The 18,276-nt window shown below is 40.8% G+C and overlaps 1 protein-coding gene across 1 annotated transcript; it reads left to right on the top strand.

Moving 5' to 3' along the window:
- The first annotated feature begins 1,073 nt into the window (after positions 1–1,073).
- On the top strand, positions 1,074–7,529 carry LOC310876456 (12-(S)-hydroxy-5,8,10,14-eicosatetraenoic acid receptor-like). The gene is made up of 3 exons (XM_083789997.1): positions 1,074–1,628; positions 3,106–3,511; positions 6,751–7,529. The coding sequence occupies exons 1-3, from the start codon at positions 1,462–1,464 to the stop codon at positions 7,231–7,233; spliced, it is 1,056 nt and encodes a 351-aa protein (XP_083646123.1). The 5' UTR covers positions 1,074–1,461; the 3' UTR covers positions 7,234–7,529.
- Positions 7,530–18,276: the final 10,747 nt, after the last annotated feature.

Genomic DNA, 18,276 nt, shown 5'->3' with positions numbered 1-18,276 from the left:
ACCATGTACAACCCAGATTCGGCACAAACAAGGGACTAAATTATTTTCGCTCCTATGCCACTAAAATGTGGAACGCCCTACCAACAGTCATTAAGACATGTGAATCCCTTGACTCCTTCAAAACCGCTCTCAAAGGGCACCTACGGACGGCTGCAATTCGAAACTGGCCCCTGTAAAATCTGAATCCCCCCCCACCGCCCCCCCCTTTCCCCTCACTGTATATGTTTCTTTTCCCTTTTTGCTTCCTTTATGAATTCCTGTTCTGTTCTTTAACTATATAGAAGTGTCTATTTGTACGTCTCTAAATGTTTTGATGAATTGAACAATGTGGACCCTGTTGTAAACAAGTGTAATGCTGAATTGGGTCGTCCACTCACAGTTAACAGTCTTTGTATTGAGTTTGTGCTTGAAATGTACTGTAATTCTGCAAACTGTTAATAAATATTTCAATCAATCAAAAAAAAAAGGCTCTCAACATATCACAAGTACGCATTTCAATCCAACAAGCAAACTCATATTTCAACTGTGTTGCATGTTGCCTTAGGCCCCATCCTTACCCACAGTGGAGGGTCAAGATGTAGTCGTCATATTCAAAATGCAGTAACCACATAACAAATATTTAAGTTATAACACCGTTTTGTGTGTCGTTTCATGCATTGGGCTCTGAGCCACCATCCATGTCCCTCCAAACTTGTTGACTCAAGGACAAGTTCAGGCATGATGTAGGTCATGATGACATTCCACATACGTTTTTCCACCCGGTATTCCCCCTGAAAATAACAACAAGGAAACAAAGCTATGAAATTCCCTAGAAGACAAGAGTAATATACGGAAATCACGTCATTAGATCACTGTCTCAAATGTTGCAGATGAGATGGTTATCGACACTCCCCGAGACTTGCCATGATGACAGGGTTTGAGGTGGAAAGATGAGACATACAGTAGTTGATCACTGCAGCTTCGCAGACAGAGATAAGCCCCCTCTCTTTAAACCACACCTCTAAAATGATTTTTGAACGCCTGCTCTGTCTGAGAGACCAGTGCCAGATCCAGTGTGCAGGGGAGCAGGCACACTGACAGAAAAGGTCTGTTTCTTCAACTATTTGGAATCATCTTTTAGTGACCATACATGTGTATATATTTACAGTACATATACTGTATATATTACGTCCGATGTATGCTTTCTCAATGTTTTGACAGTGCAAGCTGGGGTGCACTGTCTGACTGAGGGTCAGAAGCAGCTTCGGGCTCTCAGAAGGGTGTTGTAGAATTTGACGCGTCTCGGTGAGGAGAGAAATCACTGCCTGAAGAACAAGTACTCACTGGGTGAGAGGGTAGCTCAAAGGTCTTCCAGCTGTTACTACCACTGAGAAGAAAACTGCTGATACTACGATTACAAAGCCTGTGGAAATAGTATTACTGCAGGACACCTGGCAAAGACGAGCTCGTTAAAAAAAAACTATGGATGTGTTTGGGAATTCAACACTGATGACAAATGTGACGCCGGCTCCTGACCACTGCAACACCACTAATCCTGTCACATATAAGATCCTCTCATGGCTGATGATTGGAGAGTTTGCGCTGGGCCTGCCTCTCAACCTCACGGTCCTCTACATCTTCCTCTTCAGGTTTGGGGAAAACCACTTACATCCACTCATATGCATACATTTCACATTGCATGTTATAACTAGGGCATTTAATTGTAATTTGACATGGGAACCTATATTAACTTTTCGCCTTTCATAATTCAGCAGTATTCAGCATCTCTTAGGGCAAATTAATGTGCCCAGAGGAAGCCCCATGGAAAGTTCCCTGCTTGACATGGCCAGATTGTCTTAATTTGTGGGAGGGCAATAAAGAAAATGAATAAAATCTGTTCCAAATTGTGCAGTGGTTAACCAATGCACAAAGTAAAATCCTCAGTGTGAATTTATACATTTGTAACTGGATGCACAAATGTAACTAAATGGACCGGTTACATTTGTACAAACTCTGAATTAAATGAACACTGAGGACTTTACTGTGCATTTGATCAATTGTTACAAGTTTGCAAAGATCTCTATCATAATGATGGAGGATGCTGACTGCTGAGCCCTTTATCTCATGAGCATGTTTGGAGTGATGCTGTATTGCACTCAAAGTTTAGTTTTATGTCACTTTATGACTACTGCTCTATGGTCTGGTCATCTGCTGCAAGTGGTGATCTCGAGAAAATCTAGGTTGTCCAAAATAGGGCAGTCCAGATGGTCCTGGGTTGTTCACTATGATCCAACATGAGCTGCATGCTTGCTTGCCTCTCCTGTCTTTCTTTAAACAGGTACTGTTCAGGTCAATCATGACTCATGAGTGGTAAAGCTCTTGTACTGCTTGATCAGAGAACTAATGTTTTAACCTGCTGTGAAACCTCTACTGCATCCACAGTACTGTAAATTGTTTTTGTTAGTTTTACTCATAATGAACCTTTTAATTACTGTATTATGTATTGCGTGTCAAGTCCTGACTTTTAAACTTTTGGGATTCACAATTTATGTTTACTAACTGTAATTATGTTTTTTTGGTTGTTTTTGTTTTTTACCCTAGGGAGACTAGCTGGTTGCTAGGGCACCAGCTAATGTGGTTCTGTAATCAAATCAAATCTAAATCAAATCAAATGCTCTCTGGATGAGGTTGGACAACAGCCACACAAACATCTTTCTTAAAACATTACATATACTGAGTCCTGAGCTTATCATTGCCGGATACATAAGGTAATATGTAACAAGAGCATACTGTGATTTGTACCTACAGATGAATGAACACACCAAGGTTTGGTCTAAAAGGCTTATATAAATCATTGTTTTGTGCTCATCATTGTGCTATAAGTCTTTGAATATATATTCTTTCAGAGCGAAACATTTTTAACTCAACTCAAAGAAAGGGGTCCGCGGCCAAATACAGATAATTGATCATAATTCTGGGGGTCCTTGACATGAAAATGGTTGAGCACCACTGACATAGAAAAAGGTTTTTCAGAAAACTGTCATGATTCAAGTGTCAAGACATTTGTAGAATCAGTTATCGGGTCTAAATGGGTTAAATGCCACTTTTGTTTCGTTTCCTGCTCAGGTTCAAGTTCTGGAAGACCAACAGTATCTTCCTCTTCAACATCGTGGTGGCTGATTTCCTGCTGGTCGTGTGTCTTCCAGCCAAGGCCTACCACTTCCAGCATGGCGTGAGGCGCAGCAGTAATAGATTTGTGTGCCAGACCATGCTCTTCATGCTGTTCCTCAACCGAGGAGCCAGCATCGCCTTCCTGACCTCCATGTCGCTCGACCGCTACTTCAACGTGGTCCACCTCGGGCGGGGGAACTTCATCAGGGTCATGAAGAAGTCGCCTCAGATCTCCATCCTCATCTGGCTCCTCCTGCTACCTCTCACCATCCCCACCATGCTGAAGACCTTCGAGTGTTGCAACAGCCACGGACGCATGTTCGAGACCGACCCCCAAGATATCACTGACACTTTCAGAGAGGTACAGATCGGCTTTGGTTTCTAAATGAATTGACTTGTTTTTGCTTAAGAAAAGATAATCTGGCCCAGGCCGTAGCGTAACGGTCTGGGCACCGGACTGGTGATCCAGTCGCGGTGTGCCGCGGGTTCGACTCCCGGACCCGACACGGCCTTTACCGCATGTCATCCCCCCATCTCTCTCCCGTTTCCTGTCAGCCTACTTTCTATCCCTTAAAAAATCAATAAAGGCGTAAGCCGCAAAAAAATATCTTAAAAAAAAAAAAAAAAAAAAGATAATCTTGTATATATATGTTTTTAAATGAGAAAGATCACACACGAAAGCCCAAACCACACCAAAGGGTTGGGTCGGGACAAAACAGTTTTTAAGGAAAAGCACACATTGAGTTGCAAGGAGCTGCATTGGTGTGGTTGACCTTAAAAATGTTTTGTCCTGACCCGACCCATTGGTGTGGTTTGGGCTTAAAACCGACCATCAAGATGAGAACCGGTGCCTCTCAAACAGCGACCACAGCAGCATCATATGGAATTAAGGTTGGAGCACACAAACAGAGAATCTTAAACATCTTACAATGAATGCACCACGTCTGTGTGTACAGTATGTACGTGTGTACGTATACTGTACGTGTGAACGTCTGTAATCCACATACCTCGAGAACAATTCGTCCCACCCACTTCAAATTTGACACACACAGATCCACACCACCACCCACCACCACAGGGACTGCAGTAACCGCGGTGTCGACACGGTCAGATACACGGTTGTCCAGAACCACCACTAAAGGCTCTGGCCAGACTCTGCCAGTGGACTAATGAGCCTAAGGGCCGATTCATACTCCTATTTTAGAGCCGAATAAAAGTCGGTTCGGCGCTGTAGAGCCTACAATTTGACGTCATTTGAGGTTCGGGGGGGCGGGTACCGTCCTAAAGTCGGCTCTTCGGTGCTACTGAAAATTTCTGACGAGCCGAAATCATTTCGGCACTACAGCGCCGAAACAGCGCTAAAATAGGAGTATGAATCGGCCCTAAGTCAGCTCACCTGTACAATTCCCAGCATGGCAACACCACACTTTTCACAGTCAGTTTGCACTCTTCAGACACATGCAGGCAGACAGACAGATACAGAGATCTCCAAATATGGAGACAAAAGGGACACAGACAGATGGTGAGAAAGACCAATTTACCATGCATTTCTACCACAATCACAGTCATATAATATGATATGATATGTCCATTGAGTTGGTCGGTGTGAACTTGCCACCATTGGTGTGTGAATGTGAGGACGCTGGCGTTGAGTGTTCGCTGCTTCACTTCCCAATGTATGAATGAATGGATCATTGTAAAGCGATTTGAGCACTTGGAAAAGCACTATAAAAATGCAATCCATTATTATATGATATGTAATGAAGGGAGGAGTATAATTGGCTTCCCATTTCCCACACTGAATCATAATGAAGAAGACACTTGCTGTCGAAACATCCATGTGCTCCAGCCTTTTCCCTTATGATACCTTTATGTAATATCGAAAAGAAAACTTAAATTTAAAAACATGCTGTACCGCGTTCGTCAGGGTGAGTCACAAACCGAAACAAGTAAGAGATGTTTATCCTACCCATAGCTGCACGTAGCAGGGTACTGTAATCTGTTTGCGTGTTTGATTCCTAGAAAGATAACTTCAGAAGAGATTCTCCAATTTCTCCTGCATCTGAGCTAATATACACACATGTCAGCTGATGATACATGGTCGTACTTAAGCCCCCTTCCCATTGCACTGAAAGACGTTATTCCACTGGCAATGTTCTATACTGGTGTAATGTATGAACAGCAGCCGGTGTCCATTAACCTTTTATTTTATTCCATTAATCTCCCCACTCTCAAGTGTCAGATTTCCATACCACATACAAAACTGCTTCATAAGAACAATGTTGACGTAATTAAGAGGTTCTCTAAAAACATGTGGCCAATCGATGACATCAGATATCTTTGACGCCAGTATAGTTATTATTCTTCATCTCCACTTTTTGGGGCAAGGTTCAACTGCCATCGATTCCAGTACATTTTAGTTTTAAAAAGTAAAAATATGTAAAACAGTATGTGATTATATTGATTGTAAGTCCATGCTTTTTTTGTTCTTGCTTAATGTAAATCGCTCTGGATTAAGAGCGTCTGCTAAATGCCTAAATTGTACTTACAGACAAGCTTAGCTTAACGTTACATTACTAAACTTCCCACTGCCTTACATTGCCCAAATAAAATGCTTCACAAGAAGTAGGGATGGGCGATATGAAATTGCTGGACAATATCGATATCCGATATACTTAATTGCCATTATGGGCTGGCCAATAACTGATATAAACCGTTGTCGATAATTATTTTCTGAAAAAGGCATATAAACACTGAATTTATTCCAAAACTAGGGATGCACTGTTATTGAAATGTTGGCACATATCCCAACATAAACAGCTTGAAAGTAATATTTTAATTGTTCCAACTCGTTTTGAAAGCTTCTGCAGCCTTCATCATCCCAAGAGGCGATTATTTTGATATTGGTTCGATAACGATATTGCATTTTATGGCCGACATTGGCTAAAACCAATACCAATATGATGACTGATTAATTGCCCATCTGTGTTTCAAAACTAAGGCGACATCTCAGAATCAGAATTAACGTTATTGTCACAGTTAAAAAAAAGTTAGTTAAGAGGATTTTTTCAACATGGCAGATCCAGGAATAATAGGGAAAAGAGAATAGAGGGGAAAGTAACACCTTAACACAGAACAGGTCAAATAACAGGAAGGTACAGTCAGTTCAAATACTGTACAAAGTCCAGTAAAACATACAGTATAAATCTGCTTTTTGATCTATGGGAAAGACATCAGTAAACAGAGATTGTGGTGAAACACATTCTATGACCATGATGCTTGTGCATTATTGCAATATTATGTGAGGAAAAACAGAAAAGCAACACTTCCTCAGGTGAGTAAGAGTCAATGCGCCAGTCAATGGTAAGAACCACATACCATTTCTGAAAGTTATTTTCCATCCAAAAGCTCACTAAGAATTGCCACTCAGACAGGCTGGGGTGTCACTCATTAGCTGGGGGTGTTGAATGTGAGGGCGGAGACACGTCAGCCATCACTGGCAGGGTACAGCAGCAGTGGTAACAGTAATGTAAGAGACAAAAATGTTGTTAATATTTCCTCATCTGAATCTTTTTGGGTGCGTTTTATTTTTATTTTCAGGTGGTCTTCTTCACGCAGATCCTCATCCCGTTCTTCATCATCATCTATTGCACGGTGCGCATCGTCAACCGCCTGAGGAGGAAAACGGTCGGGGATAAGACCAAGTTGAAGCGGGCCGTGTGGCTGGTCATCTCGGTCATCCTGGTTTTCTCTGTGTGCTTCCTGCCGTGCACTCTGGCCAGGATGGCGCTGCTGTTTGTGCGGCTGAAGGAATGGCAGGAGGTGGAGAACGTGGTGGTGCAGGTGTATGACGGATTCATGGTGCTGTCGTACATCGACTGCCTGTTGGATCCGCTGGTCTACTGCTTCTGCTACTCTGGCTTTAAAGACGCCTACCTGAACACTTTCTGCCCCGCTGTCATACGCAGAAAGCTCAGTATCGACTTTTTCACTGGAACCATGACAACGACCGCTACCTCAGGAACTCGAATAACGTCGCCAGTTATTACACCAGTCACCCTGCCGATGATAGACAAGAACTGATTGTCTTTCGTTTTCACTGTTTTTGTTGTTCTTTCATCAGGGGTTGGCTTGCCATCCCAGAATGTGTTCTATTTTCAGAAGGGGTCAAGAGAAATTGGTACTTACAAGGACAACATGCTCCCAAAGGGTGCAGAGCCATTGAGCACGGGCCACATTATTCAGATAATGACTTTTAGAATTGGCCCTTGTGTGATCTGCACTGTGCAATTTGGTCTCAAATCAGTTTAGGAGGATTTATGAAAGCTCAACTTTTATGAAAGCTGCTGCAAAAGATCAATGATTTAGTTCATTTTCTTTTTTTCACCAAAATATCTGTGTCAATATTTGTGCATTTCTAATTCATGAACTCGAAAACTTATTACATCATCACATCCTTCAAAAATACATTTCATTTTCTTCTTAAAGTACACAATGATTTACTTGAATTTTAGGAGGCTGGCTGAATTTAAAGTACAATGCTTCAAGTCAGATGAAGCATGGATTATCTCAAAGCTCAGGCCTTTTGCCAGTTTTCTGACTGTCTGGCATTTCTGTTGATAATACATGAACATCAATTAAATCTGCATTAATTTAATATGAATATCCAATCCAATACCAAAAAAATGTGGATTAGATATGAATACAGCAAGGTAACCACTTAAGGCCTATTTTATACTTAAGCTATTCGAAAATAGCTGATTTACAAGTGCTCCAATGCACAGTGATGCGTTGTAAGCTTCTAGATATGCTATTTTCAACATTATTTGAAAGATTGTGAAAACATAATGGAAGATTTTGGGAGGCCAGTGTGAAAGTGGTTAAAGGGCAAACAACACACATCCTCAGTAACCTGGTCCATGCTGCTGCATGTCAATGTGGTAGGGAATGAATGTACGTATAGTCAATGTGATTTAAGATCATTTGTGAGTGAGTTCAATTGCAAAACATAAGACCCGTCTGAACTGAGTAGTGCTGTACTGTACTGTACGTACTGTACTATACAAGCTCTCCTCCCTGGGCTCTGTGTGTGCGTGTGCGTGCGTGCGTGTGTGTGTGTTAGGCTGCGCAACAGACAGACACAGGAACACAGCCAGCCAGGGACACACATACTGTAGCTGTCTATAGGAGTGGCTAGTACCACACAAAAACAGCAGGACCTGTCTACTGTCTTGTAACATAACATTTCAGCCGCAGTATTTCCCCATTACTCAACATCAGTCCATGTTGTTTCATAACTTATAAATTGCTCAACTATGTGGAGTAGTAGTGCTTTTCAAAAGCTGCAGATTTTTCTATATACCAAAATTATCACTGGAGGTTTTATAAGTGATACTTTATGGGCTTTTCAACTTTTTGCAGTGCAAAAGGTTAAGCTGTCAATTCAGCTGAAACAATGAGGACAACTGGTCTTACACAAAGCAGTTGATCCACCCACTTCTCTATGGGTTAATCAAATTTTAACCAATTGAAAGTGTATTATTATTATTATATATATTTACATTTTAGTGCAACTACTGTAGTTGACAGCACTGTTTAAGTTTGATTCAGGGTTACAGTTGTTGAAGTTTTGTCAGCACAGCAATAAAAGTTGACTTCTTACTACAAAGTAAAGCTTTGATGGAAAAGAAATGGAATTTCAAAGTCCAGTGTGAATGAGGCCTTTTTAGAGATGGAAAACATGTCTAGACCATGGGAGATGTCTAGACCATGGGAAAATCTACTGAGAGAGGAATCAGATCTACTCCATACTGTTTGGTTTTAAATTAACTAATAAAACAAGGGGAAGTGCCTTTGAACTTTGTCAAAATAAACTGCAGTGAATTTGAGTCAAATGTTTTAGTGATGTTGCTTTAATAATGTTTTCATATCACTCAGGAAGTAAAGTTGTCCATTGGTCAGTGGTCTATAAATTATCCTCAATTACTTAATAGTCATCAAGGGAACGCTTATTTCAAGCAAGATAGATAGATAGACAGACATAACGCCTTAGAGTGAGGGATACAGAGATAAATATTCCATATTTAAAATTACACATGACACCGCTAGTACATTGACATGGGCTTTTTAGGAATTCAGATGAAAACAAAACAACCAAAAATATGTAATGAAAAACAGACACTGAGGACACTGAAAGCTGGATACATTTTGGCGGAAAAGACCCTTTAAAACTACCAAGAGGATATCAGTTAAAAATATACACTGGTTATAGTGGTTAATACGGAAAATAGATGGTGGGGTGGTTATGGGGGACAGGGTCCTATAAAAAATATCCCATCATGACCCACTAGTATCTCAGCAACACCAGGGCTTAGGGACTGTTAAGAGACACAGAATACAACCGATAATAAGAATCTATATTATCTGTCTGTCTTTCACTGGCATAACTCGGACACCGTCTAACCTCAGGTGCCGAGTGGGAATTTGATCTGACCAACGATTTCCAAGAACTGCAAAACTGTATCTGTCCGCAGAGGATGCACCGAATCGAGTGTTTGGCGGTGTAGGAATTGTCTGATTGGCCACGTATTGGCCAAGCTTTTGGGTCACATTTGTGCCACTCAGCCAATATGTAGACTTGTGTACAATGGAACCTCAATCGAGTAGAATGGGAATTGCATAAACATGTGGGACATTCGTTCCCAACTTGCGCTGTTCACGACCTGCATCGTTCCCGCACTGGGTACTCCAACAACCGATACAGCAAGTAACGGGTACACGGGGTATTGCATAACCGTGTGGGGCATGCATTCCCAACTTTCCATCGTCCCCGATTTACATAATTCCTGACTGCGTGGTCCCGAGTATAGGCTAGTGTATATTATAAATACTATTGCAGCATGGCCCTTAAAGGTATTTTCAGTGATTTCACTTAATTCAAAATATCACTTTTCTTTTTCTTGTGATAATCCTCCCTGCTATAGTGTGCTGACCATATATGGAGTTCCTCCCTGTCCACAGTTAACCCCTGGGGTCAAAAAAGCTTAGGTTTGTTTTCCTAGAGGGTCCATCCTTCATCCAATCAGGATAGAGAGGTGCCTTCCTCCAATCATGTATCGAGTGCATTTGCACACACTCTTGTTACTGGGAGTACCGGGGGGTTTTCCAAATCACTGAATGCTCCTTTAATGCATTTCTAAAGTGTGAAAAATGCAAAACCATCTCAAGCCATCAGCTAAAAGCAATAAAGAACTGCACTACTGATTATATATGTACAGAACAGTATGTGTTATATTACTGTTTGTGAACAATGAACATACTTTGTATTATAAACAATATCACTGTAGATCTGAAAGGGCACACAGGAACTGCTCACCAATCACAAGCCACATTCAACTGAAGTCAAAAGAAAAAGTGACTGCTAACTGTCAAAATGATTGATTGAATGTTTTGATAGATGCTAATTATTCTATGCAGATACAGTATATTAGTTAGTTGTTCACATTACGATATTTAGAAAGATGTATACTTTTTAACTACAAATGCTAACAATGTTATTTAGATGTTTAGACAGATGCCAGGTTTAATGTTTACCTGGTATCCTAGTTAATTTGTAGCACTTACTTGTTTTCTTTGCTCTCGTTTGTTGACTAGGGTTCATGCCATTTAAGTTGCTGGACATGCCTACATTGTAAAAGCTATAAGCCTCATCCTTCTATGATAAATAGTTCAGAAGTTGTGTATGTTTAATAATTTGTAAACAAATAATAAGATGAGACCAAAGAAAAAGCCTTTAATTTAAAGCGGCTAATGCATTGCCAGATTAAAATGCACCTACGCATTGCGGCACAACTGCCTTCATCAGGGTGACTAACAAGGTTACAGATAAAACAGAAGACAGAGCGCTCTGGCCACGTTCAGGTATTTAGACAGATATCTTGTATTGTAGTGAGACAAGACAGTTGCGTCCACTTGGTTGGGCAACCTGAAAGCTAACATCACCTGCCTGAAAGTTTTATTGGCACAAGCCATGACGTTAGCGCCCTCTGCAGTCTACTGCAGGCATCTAGACCAGGGGGGCAGTCAGACAGATATTTTGTGAAGCCACAAGGAAATCGGGATTTCCTGAAAGTTCATATAATGGCCTGTTGTGGCGCTGTCATTGGGCCCAAAAAAACCCATAGCCCCATAGAAGTCCATGTATTTGGGCCCAACTTCACCTAGACTGTATTACCTTAATAAACATGGTCATGAATACTTTTTGCTTCCAGTCACTAGTTTAAAGTCTCATTTCTAATGTCATAATATTCTTTTTGGAAAATTATGGTCCCATTTATAAAAAGAATGACCATAAAGTCGCGCATGTTCTGAGGGGCGTGGCTACCGTTACAGTCTATGAACGGGATCCCCCACCCACTCGAGTCAAAATAAAAACTAACGAAGAAGAAGGGGGGAAGTCCCGCCTCGTTGTCTGGGCCAGCCAATGGGCCAGCTGGGCCCAAACGGATCTAGAAAGATGGCGACTTACAATTCAAGGACTGACAGGCTTAATTTTACGTTCATGTTAGACCCTGGGAACGCTTTGTCCATATTTTTTACAGTCTATGAACTAGACATATTATTCAATCTATCACACCAAGGGCAGGTGGGAAACCCTCACTGTCAACATCTGCATATACTGTTCCACTTAACACACAAAAAAGAAACAAAATTAAAAAACAATTTGTAAGAAAAACAAGACATGAGTAGGAAATTACATCATACTGTAGCAGGTTCAGCACATGACCACAGAAGAGAGGATAATCAAGCAAAATAAATCATCAACAAGCAAGACAAGTATCCTATACATTACAGCAGAAAAAGGAATACCAAACGAGTCGCCCCTTTACCAACTCACCACGGGCGTACAGCCGGCGGAACTGCGCGGCCTGGTATTCCTAAAGTAACTTAAAGGTGATATAGACAAGCTTTCAGCAATAATTTAAAATATATATAAATGTATTCTTTTGGCCTTTTCCCCCTGTATCTTTCCCTATTTTATGATGCTGAGGTGTTCTCCTGCAACAGCACACTCCCCCTTTGCCCCCCCTGTGGCTGAATGTGCTGTTTATATCCACTACAGTTTACTACTCGGGACGTCGGAGGGGATTTAAACTTTTAGCCAATTGCAGCGCGAGGCTGTGACGGTGTGTTCAACCCAGCACTGCAGTATTATAACGAAAACGCGATGCGATTTCAATTGCAATGTATAATATTATCCCCATATCTTAGTTTCACTAACATTGTTCATGTGAAATAGTATGTTTATGATTTAATATGTAAGCCTATTGAAATTATGAGAATTGCTATGTATAGTGCATGGTTGGGTGGTGTGAAACTGAACAACACCAGCAGCAATAAGCACCCCACAGAACTCAGGATCCTTAGTCACAGAACAACTCAGACCCCAATAAAATCTCCTGTTTAGGCCTACATCAATATCGTTCTTGTTCATGTGGAGTGGGTTGTATGTGATTTTGTTGAAATGGTGGAAGTGGAAGTGAGTAATAGTATTTCACCCTGCACCGCCGCGGCGACTGCCTGCCAGCCGGCCGGCTTGAAGCGTGCATTCAACCCGTGCTCGCCAACGGTGACAGGCCGTCGCGGATGATCATAGCGATTTTTCTTCATTGCAATGAATAACCGTGGACAGAGTAGTTCACATGAATGAACGATGCTGTAGTGGCATGGGGCATTTGAGGGGCAATATGTTTTATATGCACGATTACAAATAAAAGAGAATTGAATTGAGAGCCAGTGAGTCTCCTCTACTTCCTACTTCCTCATTTGCGGGACTCTGTGTGATATTGCGATTATGCTACAGTTACCCTTAAAAAAACATGTCAACTCAATGTCATTGTTGTAACTAAGATATCGATAGAAATTCATAATTTTGTAATGTCATATTTAGCCATACGAGCGCAATATCCATAGCGTCCCTCCCAGCAGCAACAACAATCCCATAGCCTGAAGTGACCTGGCTCAGCCAATAGAATGAGGGTGGAACCAGATATGCATTTGTTTGGAAACACTCACTCACTTCTGTGTACAAACACTGGAAACTTGTCTATATCACCTTTAAGTAAAATATGCTTAAACGATTAAACCGAACCTTATTCCTACCTCAACCTCAGTAAAACTATGCCTAAACCTAACCCTATCACATACCTAAACTTAACCCCAGTAAAACTATGCCTAACCCTAAACTTATTTCTAACCTTATTCTCAGTAAAACAAAATAAAGAATAGGGTTGGCAAATCAAGCAGGCTGCGTATTCTTGCTCGAGATGAAGAGACAAACAAGAAGTGCCAGTTTCTCAGCAATGTTGTTTATAAAGAGGTCCTGACAATATAAGTGCAGTGCCCGGTGTCGAGTCGGTCAGACCCACGGTTGTCCAGAACCGCCACAAAAGTCCTCTGCCCAAGCTCCCACGGGCACTGGCCCCCCGGCTTTTGGCTTTATAGTCCTATAAAAGCCATGTTTTATCTGCAATCTTGTTAGTCACCCTGATGAAGGCAGTTGTGCCGCAATGCATAGGTGCATTTTAATATTACAATGAATTAGCCACTTTACATTAGGGTTTTTATTGTGCCTTGGTCTCATCATTTTGGCATAAATTCTGTCACCCAGTTGTAACAGATGCGCTCCTTCCTTTATTTTTTTCACTTTTTCTTGACCTTTGACCATACAGTATATATCAGATATTAATTTACAGATGTAAAATATGAAGTTTCACGGAATGTGGAATTGATGATTCCACATTGATTGATGATTCAGTATACAGTGTTGTCATTGTGGACAGTGACATACTGTATTACAGTGAGTACAATACAGACTAAAACTAAAAATAGCATCATTATCTATCTAATAATTTAGCAGACGCTCGCTGTTTAAATCGCTTGCTCGCCGTCTGTCAGTCAAGAGTACTTCCTTAGCATAGGCCATCTCACAACGCCACGACGCACGGACCGCCTCACGGAACCTAGCGCCGCACAGCCCTGTCCTCCAACCTCAATCAGCCCTGCATTACACACGCCACACATTCTAACATTCTTAATTCTTAATGAAATTTATTTGCGACAAAAAAAAAAAAAACATCTCCCCGCAAATCACGTGTCACCAGTGTCACCAGTGAAATGCATGGGACGGACATAGATTAATACTGGGACACACGTTTCCGCGCAACAGACCCACACGCCCACACTGAACATCATTTTTAATAGTTTAGCATTGCTTTGCTCAATGAATAAGAGAGATTGATTCTCTTCTTGTAAATAAATATTGTCCAAAGTGCAGAGTAGACTATTCTTGAATTTAATTTAGTTGGATGTGTGTGGTTTTGTAAACTTTCTGCAGTACTCACCCGTTCCCAATACAGCCAGTAATCTACTCTGCTCCTGTAGAACCCTCTCAAACTGCTGGATCTGCTGCCGAAACCAGGGGTCCTGATATAGGTGCCCTGGAACCTGCCAGGGGATAATAAAAAAAGTGTTTCAACCTGGAAGTCAGTTTGCTCACAATAGTATTGTCCCATAGGTCTTCATGCATAAATAACACGACACAAATGACACGGTTTACACCTGTGAATATATAAACTGTATTTTATGCTGCTATTGTATTATGCTTAATTAAACTTGTATTAATTGTGTCGTTCAAAAAATGTATTTGTGGGGATGCTCTTATTGAACAAAACCTGTGAATATAATTAGCCTTTGTTTGCTACAAAGAACTTATTTTCTTAATTTATCCAAAGCCAAATATACATTTATTTGTGAACAAACAGTGTATAGTTAACTTCCAGACTGGCCTGCAAAAAAAACCCTGTTTGACACTGAGGAAGACGAAAGTCGAAACGTCAGTCATCCCTGCACATCAATAACCAAAAACGTGCAGGCCGGTCAAGTGGTCCTCCAGATTATTTTATTTGGCTAGTCTCCTGAAGTGCCCAGGTATTATACCTGTATATCTTCTCTGCTGCATAAAGCACAGATGCCCAAGCATTTGCAATGTGGTGTTCTGCTGCCATCTACTGGGTCCAGAGAAGGGGACCAAGCACTGAATTTTGTAAGTGTTTGTAACAAGTTACTGTTGGAAATGGAATATTAGTTACCATTTTAAGTTACTATTTTAAGTAATGTTACTTCTCACAATTTGCCTATATGACATCAAAGAGTGTTGGGTGTGCGGTTTTCCTGATTTGCTTCTGACTATAACAAGATTGTTTGGCCTAAAAGTCGATCCTGACTGTGGCGCTAAATTTTGTTCATCATATTAGATGTTGTTTCTGAATCACTGTGTGGACTTGGTGTGCCTTCAAGTAAAAAAAGAGTATTACTTTGTATCTTAAATCAAGTAAATAATACATTACAAATGCTGTGTCTGTATTTATGATTTTTAGATTTGATCAAAATGGACTTTTAGTGAAAGTAATGTTAAAGTACTATATAATATTAAGTAACATTAGTAAAGAAATCACCACTAGGAGACATAATAACCAATAATTTGGTATATACTGTAGTCTTTTTTATTGGCCTAAAATATTGTCTATAATATACATACATTCATGAATCCACTTGCTGACCAGCTGTCAGTATTGAGCAATCTTTTATAGGGGTTTCTTTCCATTAACATACTATGGCAGGCCAGGCAATGTCAAAAATGACAAACTTTCCTTATGCTTTAAGTAGCATGTGACATGTCAAACTAGGGGGTTTTCATAAGTCTGAATCCATTCCAAGCATTAATGTTGCACAAAAACACTCCTTGGGCTAAAAACAGCCATAGCCGTCATCACAAATGTGATGAGGTCAGCACAAATGTGATGAGGTCAGCACATTTTGGGCACATTTGGGCAAGTGGCTATGGCCATTTTTAGCCCAAGGAGTGTTTTTTGTTCCAAACGAATGCTTGGAATGGATTCAGAATCATGAAAACCCCCTAGTTTGACATGTCACATGCAACTTAAGGAATGTTTGAAATCTTTGCCTTATATAGGATGTTAATGGTAGGGTCACATATAAACCCATCATCATCATACTATAATTCTAACAATGTCTGTCTGTCTGTGTGTGTGTGTCTGTCAGAAACACCACCATAGCTCCTCAATGCCTGCACCAATCACTCCCATTGACCATATGAATATGGAGGGCGTAACGAAGCCCTTTTTTAGATTTGACACATTAATGATTATTAATGAATTTATTAGTAAATTACAAACGTACCCAAATATCTCACAACGGGTAAGGGCTAGTAAAAAGAATTGCTCAATACAGACAGCCGGTCAGCAAGTGGATTCATGAATGTATGTATAATTGTATATAGACAATATTTTAGGCCAATACAAAAGATTATACCAAATTTCCCACCAAATTTCTACTACATTTTGAAAGTAACTTCCTAAACACAGTTTGAAAGACACCTAAATTGCCATAGGCGTAGAAATAATTATGCCAAGTGTCGCAGACAAAACTAAAACCAAAAAGTCCATATTTCAGAATTGCCCCAAAGTAGACATTAGAAAAACATCAAAGTGAAAATTCTGCATGGAAATTGCCTGCTGGATCCAATATTATTCTTACTGTCAGTATCACCTGACCACCTGTTTAATTATCACTGACCAGTGATATAGAAAGTGATATATTGCATTTATTGACGGTTGCAAGAACAATGATTACAATTTGGATGAAGCCTTTAACCCTCCCATGATTGTTCAATCGATCATTTCTAAAAGTCAACGTTTACAAAATGGAACACATACCAACTACTAACCTGTGGTAGAGTCGTCAGTGGCATAGCGTGACTTGCATTGTGGAGCGGGGCAGTGACATCGATGCTCCCCTGTGGTCGTCCAGAGGGCCCAGTAGTAGGAGGACATGGGGTCGAGGAGGGGGTCGAGGAGGTCCTGTCCACCTCAGCAGGTGCATCGCGATGGGGGAGAGTGTCTGTGTCAACCGCATGGTGGCACTCTGCTGCACCGGCAGTTCTACTAGTGGCGCCCAGTGGTGGAAAAAGTACTCAAATGCTTTACTTAAGTAAAAGTATCAATACCGCAATATAGAAGTACTCCGTTACAAGTAAAAGTCCGGAATTCAAAATTTGCTTGAGTAAAAGTACTAATGTATTGGTATAAAAATGTACTTAAAGTCCCAAAAGTAGAAAGTATTCATTATGGAAAATGGGCAGATCTATAAGCTCACAATGCCTCGAATCGTGACACATTGTAGTTTGGCTATTTTCAAATGACCGAAATATATGTAGGGCTGAAGTGGTTCATGTATGTTTTGTAATAATATTCTAAATTTACAATCCGTTTAAGTTGGTTAAAATCGGGTGATATTCTGGGCCAGATCTGACTAGTCTTGGTTTCACTTGATCTGGCCACAATCGAGACGTCACTAATTCGTTGAGGTCCTGACCGTGCTTACTGGGTTAAGTTACCTTCCACCACTGCTACTGCCTGGTAGGTTGGTTGTGGGAAACTGGGCTGCTTGCTTTTGACCCGAGGAGGTCCTCCTCTCTTGGTCCGGGACGCATGTCGTCTGCAGGTTACTCCTGTCCATGGGTAGGCCTATCTGAGCGGACATAGTTGGATGACGCCTGCACGGCGATGGCTCGTGCACTGTGTGGTGATGTCTCTGGCATGCCTTTGATAACAACATAACTCAATTCAATAAGCCCTTTTACTGTGTGATGATTGATTTATGTTAATGTAATGTTTATTTATCTTATCCTAGCCTATAACACAGCGGTTTTCAACCAGTGGTCCGGGGACCACCCGTGGGCCTGAGGTGATTCCAGGTGGTCCCCAGCTAAATGATGGAGAGTTGGTAACCAAATGGACCCTTATACTGTAGATATTTTTTAATTTAAATTAGTTAAATTATTGTAAAAATCTACAATACTTAATTTAAAAGAACTCTATACACATTTAGAGGGAATGTAGAAGAATTGTTGTTTTGAGTTATCTCATGGTATCTAATGGTACCAACATCATTACAGACTGGATGGAAGGGGTGCAATTGCAATTGTAATCTTATCCAATGACAACAAAATATTCTTTAGGTCAAGGACATGATTTCAGTCTTTAT

Source organism: Protomyctophum parallelum, assembly GCF_964188405.1.
Source record: "Protomyctophum parallelum genome assembly, chromosome: 19".
Lineage (NCBI taxonomy): Eukaryota > Metazoa > Chordata > Actinopteri > Myctophiformes > Myctophidae > Protomyctophum > Protomyctophum parallelum.
The sequence above is the reverse complement of the archived record's forward strand: the minus strand, read 5'-3'. Positions and strand labels throughout refer to the sequence as shown.

Coding starts and splice junctions, on each gene's coding strand:
- LOC310876456 (XM_083789997.1), top strand. CDS start 1,462: ATGGATGTGTTTGGGAATTCAACACTGATGACAAATGTGACGCCGGCT. Junction 1,629..3,105: donor CTCTACATCTTCCTCTTCAG/GTTTGGGGAAAA, acceptor TTTCCTGCTCAG/GTTCAAGTTCTGGAAGACCA. Junction 3,512..6,750: donor TCACTGACACTTTCAGAGAG/GTACAGATCGGC, acceptor TTTTATTTTCAG/GTGGTCTTCTTCACGCAGAT.